Here is a 27,694-nt window from a genome sequence, read left to right as displayed (position 1 = left end):
TTTGTCTTCTTCGTTTATAACTTTTTTATGGACTTACAATTATTTTTTAAGATTTGTTAAAACTATAAATTATTTATTAAATTATTGCTACAAGAATTTCATAAACAATTCTTGTGTGAAACAATGTATTAAGAAATGTAATTGCTTTTCCTTAATTTCAGTAAATTATACAATCAGTATAGATGATATCAATAATTGATTATGATTATATAATAAAAAGAAATGTTAAACTTTAAAAAATAATTCAAATATAGCTAAAACATTGTTATTTTCTTCACATGGTGGACTTTTTTCTCAGGCAGATTCTGCACTATGATCTTCGATGTCGCGGTAGTACGATTACATCTTTGTAGTTATTGAAGAAAGTCTTCGACAAACCTTGTTTCACCCTCTTCGTAGTGCGAAAGATTTTATTATGAATATTCACATGATTTGTGCATGATGTTATGTCGAAGCATTGCTGTATGTGTATGCAAGAATATAGCTTGATTATTTTTGCTTTACAAAAAATTTTGCATAGCTTACGAAAAACTCCTAAAACACAGCCTCCACAGCATCATATAGATATTCCAGATGTTCCTAAAGATTAAAAAAAAATTTATAAGTACTTTTTAACCATTTATGTGTTTCTGAAGTTTCCTAATAGACTAGTGTTCATAATCAAACCTTATTTGAAAATCGTCAAGTAATATTTGAAGATAATAGTTTGTCTGCGTGATTGGTTGATGATATATTAAGAGATATTAGTATTTAGGTCAGTTTTAAATATAAGAATTGACTATGAATACCAGGTTTATAATCTGTTGTATCACCGGAGAAATGATTACAATTTTGTATCGATGAGATTCTTATCAATATTTCCTTTTGCTATTATGAAATTGATACATTACCAGAGAACAAACAAAATCTCTTCTTGACCGTTTGACAGATTGCACCGCTAAATAAACATCGCATTCTTTTTCGACAACCATTCGTCCCAACAAGAAACTCAATGCTAGATAGAGACCACATCCAGTTATTCCGTCACTGAAAGATTATTTTGCTTTTTAAAAGTTTTAAGTAACATTGATTTGAAAACACGAATTAAATAGGTAATTCGAAAAATTGGTACAATAATTTACTTCTGAATTGATTATTTTAAAATAAAAGAATTAAAATTCAAGTAAAATATAAAACAATTTATATTACTTAAAACAAACATGAAGTGTAATAGTTTCCCTAAATTTAAATAATTTTATACCAATAATGTGCCAATCAAATATCTTTGTGATCGAATCGAATCATATCTCTTATAATATGCTTGAAATTAAATTGAATTAAATTTGAAATTTTTATATCGAACCATATATGAATTTCTTCATAATCTTTCCAATTCGAATGTGAATCGAATTTTAGTCACATTTTCCCAAATTTACATTACGTGTTGTTTTGAACATAATAATATGTTATAAATAATGTTGCAAATTTTTTTTTTTAATGAGGAAATTATTACTTTAACAAATGTTTCACCAAAGAATTTGTGTTACGCAAGGATGCTATATTAAATATCAGAAAATTTATGAATTAATAAATTATTAGTGAAGACCAGAATATAAAATGCAGATTTTATAAACTAATATGTTAAACATTTAAAAGCAGAAAGATTTAAAATCGATTCGTTGACGATTCGAGATTATAGATTTATTAGATTTGGAAAACGAAATTGAACCGAACAAATTTTGATTATGATTTGTATCGATTTGAATTTGCACATCTCTACATTGTACACATAAAATAAAATTTTATTATTTACTGGCAAAGTGTAACAGTGGGTCCACTGATTCTCGCTATATTTTCAGCTGCTTGCCAAAACGTCACCATCGACCCAACTGGGGGCAGTGGTTGATTTCTTCCAGGTTTCCATTCCGTTAAACACATTATAGTCACATATTGTTTTCTTGGAGGTTCCTGCGATAAAGGATCATCACGTAGTGTAGGTAATGGCAAATAGGAACTGTAAAGTTATAGTATTGATTTGATGTACCTCGGAATTATCAACGAGCAATAATTTTTGTGATGTATAATATTTTTCTTTCACGATTTCTTTTGCAGTAATATGCAAATATGGGATTAGTTTAAATTCACCGCTTGTAGGAGCGATCTCACAACAAGCCTAAAAAAAAGTTTAAAGATAAATAATCTTATTTACTCTCTAAATAGAAAACAGTAAAATCTTACTGATTTGCAGTATTTATAACGGCAAGTGACTATTTAGTGTCCTACAATGATTCTGATTAAAAAGAGGATACTCTCACTGACCAAAATCCGTGAAATGCATATATCACTGACTGATATAGTTATAGTTATAAATAACATTAAAATTAGACTGTTTTTCAGTGAACAATACATTCTGATTTAGACAGTACGTATGAAAATATTTATGTTGATTAATTTTTTTTTATGATAACTTTGTCGTACTTGACTTTGATATAATCCATAAATTTTCTCGATTATCTATCTATTTTTTCTAAATAATTACGCATAAATTCAAAAATATTAAAAAATGACCACAATATTTGCGATAAGTATATAATTTATTCTCTAAATCGGAACCAGTGTATTACCCACTGAAAAATAGTAAATAGTCTGATTTTTAAACTTATATCTACATCAATCAATAGTATATGCGTCTTTCGGTGAAACACTACAATTTAGTGAGAAGACCCTGTTCTTAATTGAAATCGTTAAATGACTATTATAATTAGTTACTGATCATAATTTTAGCACTGCAATAGAGTAAAATTTCATTGATTTAGATTTAGAGAGTATATTCTGCAATTGTAGTCTATTTTTTGTTTTTTATTAATATGTAAAAAATGCACGTACAGGATCCTGCAAATCTGGCGGTTGTAGCATGAGAATAAGTTCAACCTTGTAGTCGGCAATCATTCGCCAGAATGTTTTAATCGTCGATTGTATGGGAAGCTGTGTAGCTAGATAGTGATTCTGAAGTTTTACTCCGTCTACATAAACAACATATAGATAATCGCTGTCTTTGTCCGATGCCGGGTATTTCTTCAAATATACTGTACTGATTTTATCTATAAAAAGGTGATTAATTCATTCTAAATACGTTCAAAGCTTTTACAATATTATCTCTAAGATTGATCACTACACAAAATACTAGTTTAATTTTATGATCTGCACATCACAGAAATAGTCAAAACTTAGTATTTTAAAGGTTTAGAAATCAATGTATGCAGAAAAACTTGAAATTAAATTTGGAAACCTGTTTTTGGCTCGATTACCCTCCAAGAAAAATAAGGGAGACGTACCTTGTCGTAGTATTTTATCTTGCCATGCAGTGTCCTGTAATCTAATTATGGAATGATAAACAACTTTTTTAACATTAGCTTAATCAGCTCGAAGATAAAGATTAAAATAGAACATCTAAGTCAAACCTTTGCTGAAGAGCCGGTGATTGTTCTTTCAATTCTTTGATTCGCGTAATTAACATTTCATTACAAGGGACTGTAGTTGGAATGAGAAACAAACATTCTACTAACACCATATGCGCAAAGAGATATTGCTGCATATTAATCATGTTATCTCGTTTGCTTCTAATGAATTCCGTTACTTCGAGAACATCGACTACCTTACAATTTCATTTACAATTTAATTATGACTATTAAAACAATCCGTATATTAAAGTGAATATTTGATTTGTTTAATCAATCGAAATGGCATTACTACAAAAATTATTAAACGAAATTTCATTATTACCTCCTCGGCCTTTGCTCGGCGGAGACAAATGTCGCACAAAATGATAATCCCTGTTTTTTCAACGCCACTGTAATGAACTACCACGGATCCATCTCTTGGTGATAACGCTAACAATTTCTTTAAATATGTGACAACTGAATGTGTATTTAATGGCACGTCATAGTCAGGCCAAGCCATGTAATGTAAATGTTCTATCTATATGATGTGGATATATTATTTAATAATAGTTTTGTGTCGAATTATTTTAAAAAATTGGTACCTTTCGAGTTTCCTCTCCATAAGTCACTTGGAATGTTCTAAAAGAGTAATAAGCGAAAATATTTTGCTTTTCGTTTAATACAGTAATGTCACCGTATTTCATCTTCTTGTCAATATCTGGCCAATATTGCTCGCAGTTTGTCTATAAAAATCATTAAGCTTGATATTTATGTAAAAAGATAAGAATTTAATTTTATTCAAGCAAAAGAATTACCGTTCCATTTTCGATTACGTTTTTCAACATACAAATAATAAGAACGTTTTCCTGCCAAATCATACGCCAGAAATCGGTGACAGTATTTGATTCAGGTTCTTGTATCGCTATATAACGTATCTCTTCTTTATAACCCTTTTAGAATAATTAATTATCAATCAAATTAAAAAATTGTAGTTTAAACATCAAATAAATGCAAAAGTATAACAATTGTTATTTCAATGTTATGTTACCCTTACTAAGACTCAGAACTTACGGTGATGTATGTAGCGTTAATGTAATCGGAGGAAGTGTCATCCGTATATTTCTTCATCACCTGTTTTGTCGCCTATATTAATTTAATATTAATATGTTACTACATGAGTATGATAAACAGTTCATGATCATATTTCTTATGCGCAATAAGATTCTTGTATCAATTTCTACATTTGTTGAGCGAAAATTTACCTATTACATGGCTGGGTTAGTTTTTTTTTTAAAAACGTCTCCAGAAAATATCGCAAAATTTTGTTATCATATTGTTACATAATTATAAATTAGCATAGCCATTTAAAGTATTGAAAATAATTTCATTCTGCTCAAAATTTGAAAATTCTATTCGTTGAAATTTGACGTCATTTAAAATTAATCGTACAATTGTAAAATTTTCCGAATATCTTTGGAAGACAATTTATTTTAATTCAACAATTAAAATGAAAGTCAAGAACTTACTTTGTATTGCTTATCCAGTAATCCTGACTGTATCGCTTGTTTGACATATTTCTCAAAATCTTCCACCTTTATCAATGATACCACTTCCGTCTCCTCTTCTTTGTCTTGCGTGGTCGGAATTACCAACGCTGGATTACTTGCTCGCACCGAAGATATACTTTCATAATGATGCGAATTTTCCATTAATTCTGTTCCATTGTTCTTTTGTTCTTCATTTCGTTGTTGTCTTTTTCTGCAAAAATTTTATGTATAATTGTAGCAGACTCAATTTGTGTCCTATCATAATTTAATTTATACTTTCAACAGCTTAAGTTCTACATTGTTTAACAAAAGAAGGTTGCGCACAGGTATAGAATTGTTGATTTTTAAATATTATAACTCTGTAAATACACCAATCTTTTCAAGAATTTGCAACATAGCAAAATCGGACGCATAAAATATTGCGAAAGATAACGGACTGTTTGCAATTATTTTCAAATTAATTTTATGATTTTTATATACATATATAATACATGATTTGTTTTTAATTTTATATTTGAATGCTACATGAGACGTAATTTGCGACTAGTAGCATGTCATGCTGAAGAAAGACAAGTGTGTCCGTCATGTATGTGTGTACATAGGAAAGAGTTACTGAATGCGTTCCAGTATTGTAAAGGGTATCTCTTCATTTTACATTTTACTTTATATCATCAACATTTAATGACAAAAATAAATAGTAAATGAAAAATAAGTAGTATACACAAAAATTTAACAGGTTTTATTTTGTTTTGTGCATGCTATCAGCATTTCAGAAAAGATATATCTGATATAAATTTTTCATAAACTTATATAGCTAATAATATATTATGCAATTTTTTTTTAAAAGTGTTATAATTTTATAAAAACACTTGTTGCAGAATATTTTACATTTATTGTATACCTAATACGTATATATAATTTTTATAAAATTAAATCGGTATTTTTAATTGCATCGATTTCCCTAATACACACATTTTACTATAAAGAAATGATACTAATGTAAGAGTAATGAGTGATATTAGTGAAATTAGTAATTGTGAATACAAATATAATATAAAAATAAATTAACGTCAGTTTAAGTGCAGTGTTATCTTTCATTTATTGTTATATATTGAATATTTGATTTTTTTTTCAATAAATTATTTATAAAATAAATGTTAGTTAATAGTTCCTTATACTTGTAAGTACTTTAATTAACATTTTCGAAAACCATACGATTTAAGAGACTACAGGGATGCTTTGGATAACCAGTTTTCTAAATCATATTTTTTGCAGCATGTTACAGAAATCTTATAATAAATTAATTTATTATTACATGCTGAAAAGTTAGACATATAATTGATGGTTGAACTACAATTTTGGACTTTGATTTGCATCCAAAACATCACGAAAGGCAAAATATAATAAAAAGTAATATAAGTGGTACGCATTTGACAACACTTTCCTATACACGTTTTTCTCACAATGAATATAATGAAAATTAACAGATATATGACATATATAACATTTTTATTTTTAACTAATTTTTACTTACTTTTGATCTTATTATTTTGTACAGTTTATGCGTACATCGAACTTTTAAATAAGTTTTAATTTTCTTAAGAGGATGCTAAAATATCACGAATTACCGACATTTACAATGCATTAAATATTTGAATTGGCGTTACAGAATCACAAAACTTTTTTTAGAATTGAAGTATGCGTGAAAAGAAGATGCGCTCTGGTCAATTTTACAAGAAAATCGAACAAAAATTAATAAATCATTAAAAATTCACTCGTATAATTGTCACCTGTGGTTAACTTTATCTTAATACAGAAGTTGTGTAGCTTGTACGTACAAAATGATAGTAGAGCGCACTTCAGAAAATGCACAAATAACACTGACCATGTGAAAATACGACTAAACGCCTAACAAAAAAGATATGTTAATGTGCTTTTACCACATACACATTCCGCTCAGCGAAGCTGAACTGTCATGAACAGAGCAGTATGGTACCAAACAGTAGTTAATAGGTCTTTTCGCAGATGGCGAAGTAATGGAAAAACAAAGCTAGATCTATGCGATGGACAAAGAGCGATAGCCTGGTCTCGCTCGAAAAATAATCTGTAGGACTAACGTCGAGGAAGTTCTTCTGTTACTTTAGCATCCTCTTAAGAGATGCTAAATGGAAAGCTTTATTTTTATCTTCCTAAGCTGATTTTTCTTTAGGTGCTTCTACAATAGAAAGTGAAGTGGGAAAATTAAAAAGAAGGCCTATGCTGTGCGTAACTCATTTGTCAAAGAGTGTATATAAAACACTTACATACTAGATATTAATAAACAGATATAGGAACAATATCCAAAAAATATACAATAATATATTATACCTTCGGTACAAATAATATGCTGTTGCTGTCAGGATGAAGAATAATATAATGGGTACGGTAATTAGCCACGCTTCATAATGCATCGGTGGAACATTATCGATCAATGCAACAGTGATCGATTTTGAAGTCATAATTAAATTTTGTTCGGTTATGATAACTATTATCTCATAAAAATCAGGTTTTAATGGGCAATTGATTCCATTGCCGTAAGTTTTATTGTCGCCAACCCTGAATTGTCCACCAGCTAACTCTTTTGTCTGTCACAATCAAAAGCAAAGATATTTGGTTCTGAACAATCATCGTCATTATCTGTATAATTATCTAGATATTTATTTAAATCAGAGTTTTTCAATCTTATGTCGATCGTGAATTATCTATTAAAATGGCAAACACTCGCGAACAATCTTTTTAGCTTTAGAGATTATAAAAAAGCGAATAAACGAATTAAATTATTTGTTTACATTATTTCACGTCTTTTTTAATTTTATATATCTGTTTCTTAAAAATATGTGGTATAATGTGTAAAGATTGCATTCATTTTCTACTTCTATTGAATGTTTTTAATATTATATTCATATCGACACAAATCACTTTCATGTATAAGGACTTAAATATAATTATAGTTTATTTCGAAATTCAATTTTGATTTTTGTCACAGTTGAAAAATTTATTGCGATTACTAAACATCGATTCGCAACTACTATCCTACCACAGTGGGTCATGACCCATAACTTTAAATCTCTGACTAAAAAACGGCTTTATTCTGTTGGGGTGATTTGTTTTGGAACCAGTAGTTTCAAGTCAGACTGAAAAAAGCGTTTTTACATTCCCCATTATAATTCAACAGGTGAGAGATACGTCAAAATGGTTTCAAGCAAAAATGGAGGGAATTAAATTATTTTTCCGCGGTATCTTTGGTTCTACGATCAAACTTTATCTACGTGTTATGAAAACTGCAAATATATTTGATGTATCTCATTCTTGTTTATATATATATATATATAATGTATATGTGTATTTTTTTTGTGTATACGTATAATTCACAATTTTTTTTGTATTCTTACCGAAACTTCAGCAACTTTCCAAGCCGTTTCATTTGTCTTCACGCTTGCTAGCGCTCGTAAATTCTCTGATATTTCAGACAATTGTTTGCAAGTATTATTAGACCCTTTTACTATGATGTGCATCATACTGTTTTGAGTATCGTTTGAAACTGATGGTATCTTTAATAATATCGTGGAAATTGAATCATCTCTTATGCTCTCAAGAGTACCATCAAAAACTATGGCTGAAGGTGTATTGATTTCCACGAACTTTGTGCTGCTAGATTTATTTTCAACTGTTACAGCCTGAATATGGATCTTGTATCGTGTTGATGGGAACAAATACAATCGTTTGCTGTATTTACGCATGTATTGTATCACTGGATATTCTATTGTTTCGTTCTTGAACGATTGAGAAAAGCGTCTTCTCAGATTTGAGGAGATTACTTGTATTTGAATTCTAAAAAACTCCAGATGACGACCTGTCTTCCAAGGATGAAGCCAATTTAAATCAATCACACTGTTATTGCTGATCGTAAAAGCATAATTCCTAGGTGCGTCCGGCGCTACAATGTAATATGAAAAATATTTACTTTAATTTACAATTTAATGTGAATATATACTAAGAAACTAAATAAAATAATTATTTATTGGACACAATATAGATTGAGCAATTATGATAACAATAAAGAACAATTTTTGTTTTTTAAAGTAAGTGCTCTCAGTAAAAAGATGTTAATCGCAATAAGAAAATGGAGAAGAACATATCGTAATATATAATAATCTGAAATATTAACTTATTATATCGATTATGATTTCGAATTTGAAAGTTCACAATATATTCAGTTTACAAATTATTTTGTAAGCTTGAAATTTTACTTGTATTCGGTGTTTCATTAGGCATTATGACATCTATTTCTCCTGGCACAGTGACGTTCACGTTGTATGCAAAAACCTATAACATATATTTTGTATTATAATAAGTTTTATATCTCTTAATTTCTGTTGGTTATTTTACATCACATAAATTATTTATATTTACTATAAGTATATAAAGTATGTAGATGAAATTTAGTAGAGGAAGATCGCCGATGCCAACATACCACTTTTTTTGAATTATATTTCTTAAACAAACACTCTGAAAATGTAAATACTAACTAGAAATGTGAATACAACTGAGTTCTATCAGACGATATAAAAAAAATTAGACGTTTGTGAGGTAGCAGGTGAGTCATGGAATACTAATGTCATAAAAAGCCCTTTTAATTATAAAAAATCACATTATTGATAATTCATAGATTTTACACACTAATACAGTAAGGTTTTATTAATATTTCATAAAATATATTTTATTAAAGAAAAATTTTTTATTAATAATTTCTTTGGCTTAAAAAATAACTTTAAAATAGTTTGCTTGCAGCTAAAAAGCATTATGCAACATCTACTGTGAAATTGTAAAGTCACAATAGTGGTCTTACGCTCATAATGCAAATGACTCACATTTAAAAAACGACTTCTCTCTCTTACATAATATAATTGATATGCCGAATTTATACACATATTAAATTCAATTGCATTATTTGAAAGTCACAATGAAGGACTTCAAGCTAGACCACAAATTAAAAAAATTAATATTTAACATATTTCTCAAAATTACATAGAGAGTACCCATCAATAAAAATCACCATTTTAAAATTTAACTTTTATGTAAATGCTATGAGCACTAATGACGAGATATCATTCTATAATGTCTAAATCGACTATAACGAAGTAATTTTAACGTAGCTCTTAAAATTTAACGCGAATTATACGAGACATCATTGTATCTCACTCATATCTTACGACTCGTATTTTTCCTTTCTATTCACTGTTGTTTAAACTATGCAATTTGTAAAGAAAATGATAAGAATATTATAAAAACATTGCATTTGCCGAATTTGTTCTTCACTTATGTTTATATAACAGAAACAAGTCATGGATATATGAATTATAAACTTTTATTTCTTTTATTATCTTAGTAGATCATATTTTCATTAGCATTAATAAAATACAATGTTTATTTTCCGACAATAATACAATTTGTTGCTTTAAAAGTTTTATATTGGTAATTAGCGGCCTTCCTCTGTTATTTTACCTTAATTTCATCAAAAATCGTAGAGTATCGTAGAGTTATGTTTTTTTCTATAACTGTACATATATAATCATCCCATAATTCACATGTTCCATTCAATGGAACTTCAATAATTGGGCAACAGCTTTCAGACCATTTATTCAACCGAACACCGTAATTACGTAACTTTCCGTTGTGTGTTGGACTTGGACTTTGCCATCGCAGGTGTATCATGGCCCTCATGATTTGACGAGTATCAATTTCGACAATCTCTAAATTTCTTACTTTGTGTGGAGCTGTTATTTTGTTTACGTTAAAGTTACAGGGAACGTTATTAAATGTTATATAATAACTTAAACAACATAGAATATTTTAGTAATATTGCAATATTTATCAAAAACGTTGCAAAGTTGCTTCAGTAGTGCTGGAATATTCTGCTGGAATATTTTTGCTATATACGAATATTAAAATTTACCTGCTGGTGGAGTTTCAAACTCCAACTTTTGATAAGCGGTGGTATTTTTCTTTCCGTCGTTTCTCACTACGTAAAGTGTTGCTAAGTATCGTTCGAGACCGTTTAATTTTGGATATAATTCATTCAAATTGATTTTATAGGAATTACTATATTTGATCGTATTGAAATCTTTAACAGCGTCACTAATACCCTGTATTACTATTTTTGCCATTAGTGGTCCCGAAATTGTCATACAATTTTTGGGTGGATTCCACAATAATTCCCAGTTTTCTACTCTCAACTGACTAAATACTTCTGATGGTATCTCTATAAAAACATTAATTTTCCTTTTTTCTTATATTTATACGTATACGTATTTTTAAACAATGAACATTTTAAAAAATAACGTTATATTTAAATAAGTTTAGTATTGTTATATCCATTTAGGTATTACATAAGACTCCGTTGTATTACCACAAGCATTTTTGAAATTAATAAATAATTAATTAAATGGATTACAATTAGTATTATCGGTAGCATTAACAATTTTAATAAATAATGTAATATATATATACCAGTTGGTTTTGTTGTAAAGATTGTCTTTACAATTGAGATGAAATGATGTGAGTGATGAGCTATAACCTCCACACTATAAGATGTGTACGGATGTAAATCCTGAATTGTGATTGCTGGCTCTGTTGTGGACATTTTAATAATGGGATTATCCGGCGTAGGTAAGTTTAAGTTTCTACAGCCATAGTATTCATTAACCTAAATTAACACAACCATCTAATTAAAACACGTAATTTAAAGTATTTTAAAACTAAAATAATCCGTAATTTGGAAATTAAATATATGCTTGTGATTTTAAATTTTGCGCGATTTATATACCAGATTTTATGAAATTGTGTGATGGTTGATAAATCTACTTCAGGTATTGAAAAATATTAGAATGCAATGAAACGACTTTAATTATGTTTAACTAATATAATCAATTTTCTTACATACGTTTTACATTTATTACCTTTAAGTTTATTTCATATGCTACTATTTCTCCTGTACTTGATGGCTTCCAAATCAGGGCGAGTTGTGTAGCCGACAATATACCTTTATATTTGGCTATGTCTGTGAATATTTGTAAAATTTATTTATAATTTATTTATAATTTGTATGTAACTTAAATATTTACACAATAATGCGTAACATATACAGAAATAAATATTTTCTTTAACATACAATTGTAATCTGAATCGTACGTAACGCCATCGAACGTACGAATTTTCGTGGAAAATAACGTGTGATTTTCATGAGATATAATCACATTAAAAGAAGTGTTTGATGATAAAGGTTGAAACTTATATAGAAAAGATGAAACTATTGTAGAAACGACTTCTTCATTCTTATCTATCTTGTGAATTACCAGATAGTACCACTTTGCCGGACATGAATATATTTGCTGTAATAGAAAGAATAAAGACAAACTTCTTTTTTCTAAATATAATAAATATAAAAATAAGATTTTACAAAGATTAAATAAAATCTAATTGAATGAAATAAAATAATATAAAATATCTACATACATTTGGGATGTTTCGCAAATCAATTATTGTGTTATGTTCTTCTGGTTTTATATCGAAATTTTCAGCCGCTACATTATAAGCATAAAGAATAATCGCATTATGTACTTGGTTAGATAAAAAGATTAGAATAATATTTTTATTATGATTTGATAAGAATAAAATTGCGACAGCCTTTAGAAACGCAGCTAAATAATTTATCATTATTTTATTATCTACTTTTTTTAAAACATTTTGTAAAAGTATGGTAAAGTAAACTGCTTCTGTGTAATAAATATGTAAAATAATAATAATTTTGTCTATTAATTTCAATTTGTTTTGTTAAAAATAATGAAATTGTTAATTATATGTATAATAAATTGTATGATGATTGTCTCGGCAAACATGATAACAATGATTTGTTGTGTTTACTCAGCCAAAAATGTATGGTTGATGTGTAATTGAATCAAATGTCGATAACCGAGTTTTTAAATTTTGGTCGATTTGACGATGAAAGTGTATCAAGGATTATTTAACTATCGTTTCTACACTAAAAGGTCATTCAAAGTCAAAGTAAAGTTGAAATTTAGTTGAAATATATATTTAATAATATACTTCAGTGAAAAATGATGATAAAATCGAATTTACGTCGAATTGATGTTAATTTGATATAATAATATTTTTTAAGGCATCAAATAAGGCATAAATTAGTAAATTGACTAGTAATTTAATTCGTGGTGTTACATTTCTTGTTTTTCTAACGTTTTAAAGTCCGATAAACATGCGGTGCGCAGCACGGGGAACTTGTAAATATATATAAATTTTTTTCCAAAATTACACTGGTCGACAAAAATTCAACATTTTTTTTGGTCTTAAAGAAAACGAAGTCGTTTCTGGTAGATTTTGATGCACTGATTACTAATCTGGCCGCAAAAATGTCGCATCACGTCAAGTTTTTGAAATTTTCTAATTGAAATGTGCAAAAAGTGAGGTTTTTGGCCATTTTTGACGACTTATAAAATGTTGATTTATAAAACTCAAAAAACCCTCAAATACAAATTTTCAAAACAATCGGTTCGATACAAATAAATATGACACAAAAGGATAAAAAATGAAAGAAATTTAATTTGCTCTATTTCAGCGAAAAAAAATCGGATCATAGCAATCAAATATGCGTTGGAAAGCGTAAAAATTACACTTTAATATGACATTAAGCTGCTGAAAAAAAATTGTTAGACATTTTATAAGTCGTGGAAGATAAGCAAAAACCTCATTTTTTGCACCTATAAGTTAGAATATCTTAAAAACTTGACGTGATACGACATTTTTGCGACCAGATTCGTAATCAGCGCATCAAAATCTACCAGAATCGACTTCGTTTTCTTTAAGGCCAAAATGGTGTCGACCAGAGTTATTATTGAGTATTAATATCCGCTTTTGACCAATTAGCCGTTTTACTCAACTTAATTAATTTGTTATGCAAATTACGTTACTACAAATGGCATTTTAAAGCGATTTTTATTTTTAACGTTAAGATCACGTAAAAATATATTGTGGACATATTGTGGATCATTTTATGTCAATGACCATAAAAATATTTTGAACATAATTAATAAGTCATTATATTTGCTGGGATTATTTATTAATTATTGATAAATTACTAATAATTAAATTGCAAATAAATATAAACATTGTATAAAATAAAATAATATTAACTCACGATTGCATTTAGTCTCAACTAGTTGCCAATCACTGTGTATTTGTACACCTGAAATATTTAAGTTTAGACGAATATGATAAGTAAAACCAGGTTCCATGTTTTCAAAATATTTTGTCACTTGTGTCATATTTCGAAATAACTCGTTCCATGATTGTTGAACATTTTTATTATGTTCCTGTAAAAAAATTATGAAATTTATTCCTCTTTTTTATTGATTTATCTAATATTAGATGATAAGGTCAAAGTTCACATTAGGGGAGCCGCCTCTGACGACCTTGATCATGTTATCAATTGGAAGGTTATCAATTGGACATATGTTATCAATTGGAAGGTACTGAGTGACATACAAAAGATTTTAAGTAATGCTCACTTTTTATTAAAAAAATATTATTACAGAAAAAAAAACAATTTTCCTTACTTATTTCAGAAAATATTCATTTTACAAAAAAATGTGTCAAACAAAAATAAAACTCGCGATAAGCTCTTATATGCATATTTTACCTAACTTCAATACTGTAGTTGTTATAGTAGAAAAACTGTTTTAAAATAATTTTTTTTAGTTTGAGTTGTTTTGTAATGTAAATGCTTGGGCGGGGGGTGGGGAGGCTCCCCCCCCCCGAATTTTTTCTAACTTAACCTAATCCTATTTTCGTTGTAATTTGGTCAAGGTTATCTAATTGACCATGTTGCGATATTAGATTTGAATATATGGCCCATCCTTTCCCGCATCCACCACGTTATTAGTGGACCGACTGAGACAGGGTGGGTTAGGTTAGAAAAAATACGGGGTGGGGGTGCAGGGGAAGGGGCGGAGCCCCTTCCCCGCCCAAGGGTTCCTTGTACAACATGTAAAAATTTGAATTTGTCAAATTTTTTTAAAAATGGCTTTTTGATTATAACCCCTTTAAGTATTGGAGTTAGGTAAAATATGTATAGAACCTTATTTGTAGAGCTCATCACAAGCTTCATTTTTTTATTTAACACATTTTTTGTAAAATGAATATTTGCTGAAATAATTAAGAAAAACTATTTTTTCTGTCTTTCATAATATTTTTTGAATAAGAAGTGAGCATTACTCAAAACCTTTTGTATGTCACTCAGTACCTTCCCATTGATAACATATGTCAAGGTCAAGATCGTCAGAGTCTGCTCTCCTAATGTGAACTTTTACCTGTAATAATTGTAATATCGATTGGAAATTTTATTAAATTATATTGGGCAACATGCATTTCTGTATTTTAACAATTGAATGGTGATTCTTATGTATTTTTGCTTGCTAGACGCGAATTTGTTGTACAAATAATTTGATAATTGGTTCACAATTTTGAGAAGATTAGCATAAAAAAACGTCATTTTTTTGACGGTGCTTATGACGTTGTAGAATCGGTGGGAAATTTTCTTTTTCAAACTTTGTTAAAGCCACCAAAAGTATCGATTTTTAAATTGTACTTTTATTTTTTTTTTGTTTCTGAGTTATAGTAATTTAAAGACTGTTCTTTTTTTATGTAATACACCTTATGCAAAAATACTTGTTCATTTTTTTTTTTTTTAAGTGTGAATAGTTATTTTCTGTGTACTTTTGTCTGCTGAGCACAAAGGATCACGCACGATTTATATGAGAAAAACGTGTTTGGTCGATTTGCTTGAATTTTTGATATGTGTAGTACTTGCATTACTAATAAAAAACCTCAATTTTTAGAACACTTCTTTGCTTAGTTTCAGAATTAAAAATATTTGAAAGTCTCTTTCATGACGTCGGCGCATATGTCACACTATTTTGAACTTGTATGCTTGCTCATATAAGTATATTGCTACGTATAAATTTTTGTGGATGACTACGTGTGCGTGCACGCGCGAGTGTGTGTGTGCGCGCCGGCATATGTTGGTGCCAGTAAAGATAAGGAGCTCATGGTTCATCATTCTATAGTATTTACTGACTCCAAATCCTTTCTACTGTGTGTGCGTGCGTGCGTGCGTGCGCCCGTGCATGCGCGTGTGCGTGCGTGCGTGCGTGCGTGCGTGCGTACGTGCGTGCTTGCGTGTGTATCTGAGTTACTTGAATGACAAAAGAATAAAGAATCGATATTTCTTCGTATTCGCCTTTCCATGTTACAGAAACATTGGCCCAAATAGTTGTTTCATTTATTGAGATGAGTGTAGGTGCATTTGGCTTCTGGATGCCTGTGAAATAATCGACATATTTGTTATTTGTATTTAATCAATGATAGATATTTAGAAAGTACAATGTAAAAACAGCATCAGCAATGTGTCACATAAAGATCGTTACTTACTTGTTTGACATAAAGGTGGAATGTAAAATTCTGTATTAATATTATTACATCCGTTATTGCAATTCCCAGTTCTTGTATCGCACCGATTGCCAGATAGTGTTTCGTTATAGAGACATGAGCCACATGTTTTCTTGCAATTATAACTGTATGTATTTGAATCACAAGCTAAAGTTTCAATTTATTAGTTACAGGTAAACATTTTGTAAATAAGTACATTATAATTGGTATTAGGACTTACAGTCTAAACATTCTTCCCCCGTAAAACCTGCATCACACATGCAACCATCTTCGTAACAAATTTGAATTCCGCTGCAATCATAGTCATTATACAGATCATCTTTACAAGAAACTAAGCACTTTGGTCCAATTTTTCCTAGAGGACAGACGCATTTTCTTGACGCATCTGGGAAAATTATTTTCTATTTCAAAATAATTTTTCTAGATCCACTTTTCTAATTATTCAATTAACTTACTGAATAAATATGAAGTATTATAAATATTGATTATGTAATATTGATTATGTAGTAACAATTATATATACTAGTAGTTACCAAGATTTATATCTGATTTCATGTATGATGTAGAACTCACGACAGCATGTTCATTATAAAATAATTTTTGACACATCACGTTTTGCTCCTCGACAAATTCGTCATAATTTTTAAAAGTTATAACATTTTTCCTCAAGGTTTCTAAAAATAATCAATACACGTGTATTATGATTAAACATATAAAAAAATTAATTTACTGGAAAACTGTTACAATTATTGGATGCATGTCTAAAGTACTTGATTTATAACTTCTTTAAGGAGATTTTGAACATAATAAGACATACAAGATTCGTACCATTTAGAGGACACTGGCGAACATTTGCTATCGCCCACAGCGGATTGAAGTTACGATTATTGAGTTTAGGAATTAATTGGATAATCACACTATAATTACTATAGTTGATCGAATTATTCTTGATAGTGACAGATTGCCACATAGGTAAGACATGATCCGCTTTTTTTGTTGAGCCTTTTACTATTGCCATTGCTAACATTGCATTGTTCGTGGAATCACGCAATATTATTTGTGCATCGCATTCAACGCAAAGGCCAATTAATAGTTGTACACATATCACTTCATCATAAACTTGAAAAACTGGACTCGTTAAAGTTGCATTCTCAACAGTCGTATGCAAAAAGTCATCTAGACACACAAATATTCTTGAATAAAATTATTTTTTTCTTACGCCTTTAATATTTAATATAAATTCATCTTTTGATTAACAGCAACTTTTTATCAAATTGTTTGTACTTACATATATGAAATCGCGCTTCTACCATTTTCGACCTATCATTTCTAATGAACACGTAATAATTATTGTCTGAGCGTAATTGCCTTTTCTCGTCTTTATATGTCAAAATGATCTTATCAGTATCATACAGATTTACTTTTCCCATGTCAAAGTTCCATGTAATAACAAACGTTTGCCATATATATTCAAACGCTGAGTTCTGTATTAATTATACAATAATTTTAGATGCGGGGGGGGGCATAAGTATTTCGCAACAACTGTTGCGGATTTTGACTTTTAAAGTTTCTGTTCAAGGGAACATAACCAAGTGTTTTTTTTCGATTATAAATAAAAACAAGAGACATAAATTTTTTTGTAAGTGCTTAGTCGCACATAAGATAATATAATATTCCTTTGAAGAAATAGGTTTTTTTCTTTTACCCGGATATCATCGAAACTGTAGCGAGTACCGTCAAACGTAAATAAAAAAACATTTTTTTTTAAATTGTAGAGAAAAGGGTTTGTGAGGTACGTGAGAAGTAGTGCGATAGCTTAATATCTTGTATAATTCGTGTTAAATTATAAAAGTTTCTGTTAAAATTACTTCCTTACAGTTACACATTGTCAGATGGTTACTGTACATCAGTGTTTCTATAAAAAACTGATTTTTAATTTTGCAGGTAGTAGTAATTTTTATAAGTATACTTTTTGTACATATAATTTTCAAAAAGATATTAATTAATTTTAACTAGCTCGAATGCCTTGAATATTATTCTCAAATACTGTAATTGAATTTGATGTGTGCTACGTAATGTGTGTCTAATTTTGTTATATAAAGTTGTCATTTAGAAAAAGAGAGAAAAGTTGTGAAATAATCATGAGCCATTTGCATTACAAGCATAAGACTGTTCTTGCATTTTGTATCCTCCTAATGAACATTGCATAATGCGTATTAGCAGCAAAAGAATTGTTAAAGGAAACTTTTTCAAATAAAATGTATTTTATAAACCGTTTATGCAACCTTTTGGCACTTATTAGTATGTATAATATGCAAAGGATCATTAATTTGTGATTTTTATAATTTAGAGTGTTTATTTTGACATTAGTTATCAGTATGCTATCAGTATTAGTTACTAGTTTTATTATTTCACGACCTTGCTGTTATCTCATCATCTTTTCTCTCTTCAGTAAATTTTTAATTATGTTTGTTGTATATATCCAATGAATTTCTACTTTTAGAGTGATTGGTAGAATATATTCTATGGCTAACAAACTGGTATGATGAGAATTATGTCGTCTTAAAATTTATTATTATTGTTAAAACCTCAATTCTTTTTTTAATAAAAAAATTTTTAAGTTGGAATTTTAGATTTCTGAAATTTATACGTCTGAATTTTAGATATCTTATGTTTAGATATCTGATTTTCAGACGTCTAATTTTTAGGTGTCTGAATGATGTTTAAATTTTAGATGTCTGAATTTTAAACATCTAATTTTTAGACGTTTAACCCTGATGAAAATTTTGGATAGGAATTTAATATAAGCTTTTCCGAGCCATTTCGAAATCTGTGGTTGTTCCAAACCAAAACATCCAAATCAAATTTGTTATCCTTTTTGATCCGTCAACTTAAGGCGATTCTGATGTCGTCTATATACGTGAATCGACAAATTTTATTATTGAAGACACGGATTGAAAAATTCTCTTACAGAATAAAAGTACAGACAATAACGAAGGGTGGTGGCTACAATTTGATATGAAAAACGAAAAAAACGTTACACCCAAAGAAAAGTTTAAATTGATAAAATCGTTTCTTTAACATTAGTTATCAGAATGCATGTACAACATTAGTTATTAGTATTTTAACCGTATAGCAATGTACGAATTTCTTTGAGTCAAACAAAAATTTTTTGACTTAAAGAAACTTTTTTCTGGGTGTATAAAAATATAGTTAGTCAACATTTGCTACGCAAAGAAATTGAGACTTTATACGTATAAAATAAGCAGTTGGCTTTGGAAATTACAACATAGAACAATGCTGTGCTTTTAGAATGAGTTTAGAAGCTTTAATATAAGAGAAATTCTTTGGAAATTTTATATATATGTAAATTGGCGTACGGAATCCAATATTGCCTTATGCCATTGCACACTGCACGCAGCAAGCGGTAAGCGTCGAGCAACAGCCAATCAATGAAGTCTGCTGCTCGATGCTTGCCGCTTGCTGTGTGCAGTTCAGTGCCATTTGCATTAGGCGAAACTTTAATGAGCGACTCAGTATTTATAAAAAAAACGTATATCTTATTGTTACTTATATTTTGACATATCTAATGTTTATTAAAATTGCAAGATAACACTATGGTGTTCCCTTGTTAGAATGATGTTTAAATATGTCTAGGAAGTTTTTAAATTGATTTATTTTTAAATTTACTATGTGCTTTAAAAAACATTTTCACAGTACTAAATTGAGAATTAGATAGTTTTAAGCAGCAAAACATTATGTAATTTATTTACATTGTCTGATTCTGGATTATAACATTTTGAATCTTTCTCAGGATAATCCTTAGATTTATTGAATCCGGGGACTTCTGTTACACATTTTTGAATTTCAGATTGTGTATAGTCTTCAATATTTAATATGATCCAATAGCAAGAATCTCTGTAAATATCCTCGCCGTTGCAAATTAATATATCAACGTCGTAAACCGCACGAATGGAAAAAGAAAGCTTTATTTCGTTACTAAAATTAGTTCTAAGAACTTTATAGAATCCATTAGGGTAAGAAGTTACGTTCTGTTGAAATTCTGAAAATTTTAAGTGAATGTTTTTTGTAGTTACCATAATAGTATATTTTGTTTATAACATTAAATAAATTCTACATATATGTGAATATTTTGCCTGCGAGGCTTTTACCTTCCCACCGTTGATCAAATACTGGACCCATAGGTGTTAATAAAGAATTTGTAAGATTCCAGTCTCGTTTAATCCATGACTCTAAGCATCCTTTATTTGCATTCATCTCACACATTATATCATTCTTTTTAAATCCATTAGACTCATAAATATTGAATCTCTCTGAAATATTATTTGATAATAAAAAAATTGCTACTTATAAATGTAATATAACATCAAATGGTTTATGATTAATTTTATTTAGTAGGGTAAAGTTGCTTATTATAAGATAACTTTTTTTAAATGCTTATAATTTATTTAATTTATACCATTAACTCCTATTTTTATATCCAAATTATATTAAATATATTTAAGTTTTGTCGTTAAAAGTTAGCAAACAATAATAGTTATTTTTTATTGTATATAAAATTTTTTATCAAAATTGCCGATTTTTTTAACTCAAAAAAAGGGTTCCTGATATGAGACACAAAGATTTTTTCATATGAGATGGGTTTTATCGACTTAGATCTTACTAGGTTCAAATTTGGCTCCAGACTCAAGAAATCTACTTGACCAATAAAGTAGCTCTTTTGATATTTCAAAACTTTTATACGTAACATTTTTCTCCAAAATCTATTCTATTTAAAATAATTTAAAAACTCAGTGCTAATGCTGAAAACCATAACTTTCAAGCCTCATAGTTCGAAAGTTTTCAATGAAAAACTTTATTATTTGGGAAGCATTTTTGGGAAGTCAGAATATGCAATAATAAATGGGGATTTTTAATTGTCTCATATTGTGAGTTCCACGATTTACGGTTTTACTATCACCAAATCTAATATTTATAATTAAGCAAATCATCTAATATTTTTCTATTAATATGACTTTCCTCTATCACTGCATACAGGATTTATTACTAAATATTTGTTTATTTTATAATAAACAATGTTTAAAAACTCATCTCAATAAATCTTGACAACGTCCAATTGCAAAAAAAAATTTTTTTCAACAACTGCATGCATGATTTCATAATAAATTTTCTACTAAATTTATTTTATCGTATCCCCGAAATCATTATGAAATCTTTATGAAACTTTAGTCTGAATTTTAAAAAAATCTAAAATTATCACAGGAGATCTGCTATGTTCGTTCTAAGACTTCGATGTTTCCAAAAATAAGAAAAGCCTTTTTATGTTATTAAATTATGTGCGTATGTTATTTTATGTGTGCGTGTGCGTGTGCGTGTGTGCGTGTGTGCGTGCGCGCGCGCGTGTGTGTGTGTAGTTATTACTTTTAATATTTACAAACTTTTTATGATTATAACTTTTTAACGAAGGGCGAACGATGGCTAAAACTTGTTACTCAGGGTCATGACCTTGACAACATATGCCATGGTCAAGGTCATTAGGGTTGTCTTCCCTTATCTGTATATTTACCGAAATGTTTTTTTAACCCAACGAGCAATATATATTTTTCAAAAAAATATTTTAGAAATTATATTAAATATTGATTATGAGCAAAGTTATCCAATAAAATAAAAGTAAGTATGTTACCCTCGTCCTCGAAAAATTTCTGAGTTGACGGCTGACGATTCCATACAAGAGCACTGCCATCATTTTCAGAGACACATATGAATTTCTTCTTATTTTTTAATGGGAAGAAATTCTGCATTAAAATTACGTTTCCAAAAATAAGTAATACTTGGCTCACAAAGATAAGAAACATTAATACGTCCATCTCCATTTTTTTCATTGTCAACGTTTGAAATATTTGTAAGATTAATGATTATTAAAATAAAAATAAATGGTTCAACATGACAGACCATATATAATTAATTAGTTTAGATTACTTTCAGTTTAGTTACTTTTTAATTTAAAAAAGTTTATTGCCAATTTGATTCTAATAAAACAGTTTTGTTTAAGAAGACGTTTACATATGTATGCGAAGACATAAACACGTATATACGAATCACACTCATGTATGTGAAGACAGCATTTTACACTACACGGCTTAATAATGAAGTAATACAGCATTAAATTTGTGTAGAAACGTTTTGCACTGTGTCCGTTTTTATACTACCAAGATTCCGTAACAGTAATGTTAGTCTAAAACCGATGAAAAGAAAGTTCGCGATAACAGACTAAGATAACATGAAGTTTTGTGTCCCCACTTCAAGTTATCTCACTCAAAGGAAAGTGATAGAGCTGTTCCCCTCCGATTTTGATTAGCTTAGAACAGTGCTGTCAGCTACTTGCAACTTTCGGCCGGATTTTTCGACGCACGCCTATTGCTCCCCTCCCGCCGCTCGCGCCTTACCAACGGCGCCGCCGGACGGCGTAACTAACAATAAGGAGCGCGACACATCGTCTCAAGACCGTGCGTAATATAAAAGTTATAAGATCATGAGTCATAAAACAATCTAATTATTTAATGTCTTATAATTCTACAAAAGTTATTGAAATTTTTTTTTTACATTTTAATAATTACATTAAGTAATATTTTATTATTACATAATTAAATAATAATTATTATACTATTATTACGTATATTATAACGTATGTGTACTGTAAAATTAAAAATTTGTGCAATTTATTTATTATTTAAAATTCAAAGATTTTAAAGTACTTATAACTTATAACTTTTGTATTACGCATGGTCTTGACGATATGTCGCACTCCTTAGTTACGCCGTTGCTAAGGCGCGAGCGGTGAGAGGGGAGCAATAAGCGTGCGTCGAAAAATCCGACCGAAAGTTGCAAGTAGCTGACAGCACTGGCTTAGAATATGTATTCTAGGTCAAAATAAGGGGCACGTAATTTTTTCTACGTGCCCATTTTAAGGGGTAAAATCCCTTTGAAGAAAATTGGTTTTTTTTTTAAGCATATATCGTCGAAACTTAACGTAAGAGATAGAGAAAAATGTTCTAAATGAAAGTTGATTGGCTTGAAGAGTACTTTATAAATTAAAAAAAATTTTTTTATACTTTCTCTCACCACTTACCTATTTTTTTCAAAATTTTTATTTTCTTTTATACGCAAAATAAAGCTTATTTTATTACGAATTCAACGATATAAGAAGTTATGTTCCGACATTTCCATGTTCCAAAAATAATTAAAAACCCTTCTTACGCATGGCACGCGCACCTGTCCGCGCGTTCGTGTGCTACGGAAGTGACTCCCTCTGATTTCGACGTGCTTTTAATGTGTTGTACAGATCAAAATAAGAGACACGAATTTTTTTATACGTGCCCTAATGCATTTTTAAGGGTGAAACACCCCTTTGAAGAAAATCGGTTTTTTTCTTTCGAAGCGTGTATCGTCGAAGAGATAGAGAAAAATGTTCTCAATAAAAGTTGAATGGCTGCAAGAGTACTTTGTAACAGTAATAAAGAAATTTTTTTTAATTTTTTAAATATTTTCCTCCACCATCTACTTATTTTTTTAAATTTTTATTTCTTTTTATAAGCAAAATATAGCTTATTTTATTACGAATTCAATGGTACATGATAAAGTTATGTTGCTACATTTCCATTTTCCAAAAATAATTAAAAGCCACTCCATAACGCATGCTACGCGCACCCGTCCGTGTACTATGGAAGTATCCCCCTTCGATTTTGACGAGCGTTTAATACGTTGTACAGATCAAAATAAGAGACACGTATTTTTTTTTATACGTACCCTATCTCACTTTTAGGGAGTGAAACGTCCTTTTGAAGAAAATCGGTTTTTTTCTTTTGAAGCGAATATTGTCAAAACTATAGAAAATAGAAAAAAATGTTCTGATTAAAAGTTAAATGTCTGAACAAGTGTTTTATAATAATGATAAAAACATTTAAAACAATTTTTTATTTTTTTCCCACCACTTTTTTTCAAAATTTTTATTTTTTTTTATAAGCAAAATCTTTTAATTAGAACGTTTTTTTCTGTCTCTTAAAGTTTTGACGCTATATGCTTTAAATAGAGAAAAAATTTTTTTAAAAGGATGTTACACCCCCTAAAATTGAGATTAGGCACGTATAAAAAAAAATACATATATCCCTTATTTTGATCTGTACTACAATTATTAAAGGCTCTGATCTGTACAACATATTAAAGGCTCGTCAAAATCGGAAAAGGATACTTCCGTAGCGCTCGGACGAGTGTGCGTACCAGCCTGTAGAGACATTTTTAATTATTTTGGGAAAATGTTGGAACAGAACTTTATCCATCCGTTGAATTTGTAATAAAATAAGCTTTATTTTACTCATAATGAGAAATAAAAATTTTGAATAAAACAAGTAAGTGATGGGGAAAAGTATAAAAAATAAAAAAACAATTTTTTATTATTTTTATAAAGTACTCCTCAAGCCATTTAACTTTTAATCAGGACATTTTTTTCTATCTTATAATAGAAAATTTTATAATTTCAACGATATATGCTTAAAAAAAAAAAAAACCGATTTTCTTCAAAAGGGTGTTACACCTTCTAAAAGTCAGATTGGGTACGTATAAAAAAATATGTGTCTTATTTTGTCCCCTAAAAATATGTGTCTTTTATAAATGTAATGCTATTTTTGAAGCCTCTATCTTTGGTGCTGTGTTTTAAGTCCAGCAATATTACGACGTGCAGTTTGGGAGAATTTTGTAAATTCTTATAAATTTACATAGAAAGAATTGAATACTCAGAACTGCTTTCGATCAGTAATGCCATATTCATTATTTCAATTTGTATTATGATTTCCAGTCTTATTAGAATTTATACTGTATTCTTCTACATAATTTCTCATTCGATCATAAAAAGATATTTGAAAGTAAAAAGTAATATCTGTCATTGAATGAATTATCTTTTTGTAGGATGCGATCCTTAAAATATAGTATAGTTTTTTTAAGTTACGCGCGCGACCTCGATGTATCGATCGTATCGACATTGAGATCGGAAGAGACTATTGCGCGATGCTGTGCAAAAGGGAAGAAGGCATCATAGCGGCGAGCATGCAGCATGCGTTCTAATGCGCTGTGTCTTGAATGCGTGTATCAGAATTATGAGGAGCATTTCTCCTTATCTGCCAATAAATATTGGACACAATAACATTGTAACATTTTTGATTACATTTTCGTATTTCTTCTAAAATAGTATGCTAGTAGCAATGATCAAAAACTGCTTTATTGTTTTCTTTTTTTTTGTTTTTGTTTTACGTATCTCTATGGGGATCCTCTGTCGTAACAATTTACAAATGATCCAATGAAAAAGTCATGCACCGAATCAATTTCTTTCTGCAGCTAGCAATAAAATTTAATTTATTGCTAAGATTCTGATATACGTTTGCTATATTTTTGAAAGAGTAATCTATAATTATAGCGGGACTTTCATACTTAGTGAAACAGTCGTGTTTATGAAAAGTAAGTAAAGTCAACTAATTATTGGCTTCTCAGAAGACGCTGCTCGCCTAAAGAGACGCGGTCTCTCTTCCCTGCGCATCATTTGGCGCGACTGTCTTTTGATTATTCTGAAAAATTTGTGGAATAAAAAAATTAAATACCTAAAATTTAGCTATAATAATGTATTAATACGTTTGTTTTCTTATTAAAACATTTAAGATTATTTTGGACATGCAATATGAGTTATCGAAATTTAAAAATTAAAAGATTTTTATGTTTATTATTTCTTTTTTCCTAATCAGCGATATAAAAATTGCTTGCAAGTGCCGGAATTTTGGTTTTTAAACCAATTGCAAAAAAGAAAATAAGAAAAAATTTAGTTTGATTATAACAATATTTGTAATGAAAATGATCATATTTTTATATAGGTTTAAATAATTTTTAAACAAGTAAATAGATCTAAATAAATGTTTACAGAAATACTTATTTGTTACAGTCTTATTAGTATATAACAATTTGGATTTAATTTTCAACGATATTTCCATATCTTTGTATTAAAAACTACAAAACGTGACTTTACATAAGAGTCAAGATTAAATAAAAAATTGAATAATTTTTAAACAATAAAAGAATAATATTCAAATTTTACACATATATTCTAGCATAACTGTAAAACATTGTAAAATTTTTATATTCTTGGTAATGTTTTGAGACATAATATACATACCTATATATAACGCAATTCTAATGAAAATGCATCAACAACGACTGTTATTACATTTTTAACCCATTATTAACAATCTTTTGTCAAGTTTTTTACAATGTTTATTAATGTTATTAAAAAATCTTTATATCTTTAAACAGCAAATTATAATTTTTTGCTTAAATTTGATTCATTATTTATTATTTTAAAGATGGCAATATCAAAATCCACATTTATTCTTAAATTTTTTAAATAAAGTTTTTTAAAATACGACACATATATAATCTTAACAATGTAACGAAAAAATTGTATTGTTAGAAAAATAATTATTTTTATTTTTTTCATCTTATTTTATCTATCTAACTCTATTCAATTATCTCCCATAACCAGGATGGCAACTATCTTTGGCTTGAACAAGATTTAACGCGAGTCATTTTTTTGCGTTATTCTCTGTCATTTCCTTTCACTGGAAGACGATTTTCAGGAAAGTTTGTAGGGATTTCAGTGTCAATAAAAACTAATTTTTTTAGTTTAGTTGTTATTCAAATATCTCTTGCGAGTGATCGTTTATTTTGTCGCACGCTATTGAAATGCACTAATCGAAAATGTTCTAGAGTTGATTAATCAAAAACATTCATGAGGAAAAGTATCAAATCACAGTCGTTTTCATAATGACAATATTGCATCGACAATTAAAATTTACCAATAAAAAAAGTTTGTAAAATTTACATACACTTTATACATATATGCTTTTGTGAAATACAATATTTGTCTTGTTTGTTTATAATTTTATTATGGACTTAAAATTATTTTTTAAGATTAGTAAAAACTATAAATTATTTATTAAATTTTTGCTCCAAGTTTAAGAATTTCACAAACAATTCTTGTGTGAAACATTATATTAAGAAATATAATTGCTTTTCCTTAATTTCAGTAAATTATACAATCAGTATCATATC

At 28.9% G+C, this 27,694-nt stretch overlaps 1 protein-coding gene across 1 annotated transcript; it reads right to left on the bottom strand.

The window, feature by feature from the left end:
• Nucleotides 1–278: 278 nt before the first annotated feature.
• On the bottom strand, nt 279–22,929 carry LOC113004551 (receptor-type tyrosine-protein phosphatase F-like). The gene is made up of 31 exons (XM_039453464.1): nt 22,230–22,929; nt 20,698–20,859; nt 20,299–20,588; nt 17,814–18,009; nt 17,354–17,701; nt 17,059–17,199; nt 16,746–16,910; nt 16,508–16,672; nt 16,273–16,397; nt 14,217–14,391; nt 12,521–12,588; nt 12,177–12,396; nt 11,965–12,065; nt 11,516–11,711; nt 10,962–11,267; nt 10,511–10,782; nt 9,256–9,331; nt 8,398–8,942; nt 7,334–7,590; nt 4,946–5,177; nt 4,491–4,562; nt 4,235–4,369; nt 4,022–4,162; nt 3,763–3,957; nt 3,441–3,634; nt 3,315–3,355; nt 2,866–3,080; nt 2,024–2,152; nt 1,793–1,947; nt 891–1,026; nt 279–579 (listed from the first exon to the last, which is right to left on the bottom strand). Exons 1-31 carry the CDS (start codon nt 22,426–22,428, stop codon nt 535–537), a joined length of 5,697 nt encoding a protein of 1,898 aa, XP_039309398.1. The 5' UTR covers nt 22,429–22,929; the 3' UTR covers nt 279–534.
• Nucleotides 22,930–27,694: the final 4,765 nt, after the last annotated feature.

This window comes from Solenopsis invicta, chromosome 9, assembly GCF_016802725.1.
Source record: "Solenopsis invicta isolate M01_SB chromosome 9, UNIL_Sinv_3.0, whole genome shotgun sequence".
NCBI classification, from domain to species: Eukaryota; Metazoa; Arthropoda; class Insecta; order Hymenoptera; family Formicidae; genus Solenopsis; species Solenopsis invicta.
This window is presented reverse-complemented; position numbering and strand designations above follow the sequence as displayed.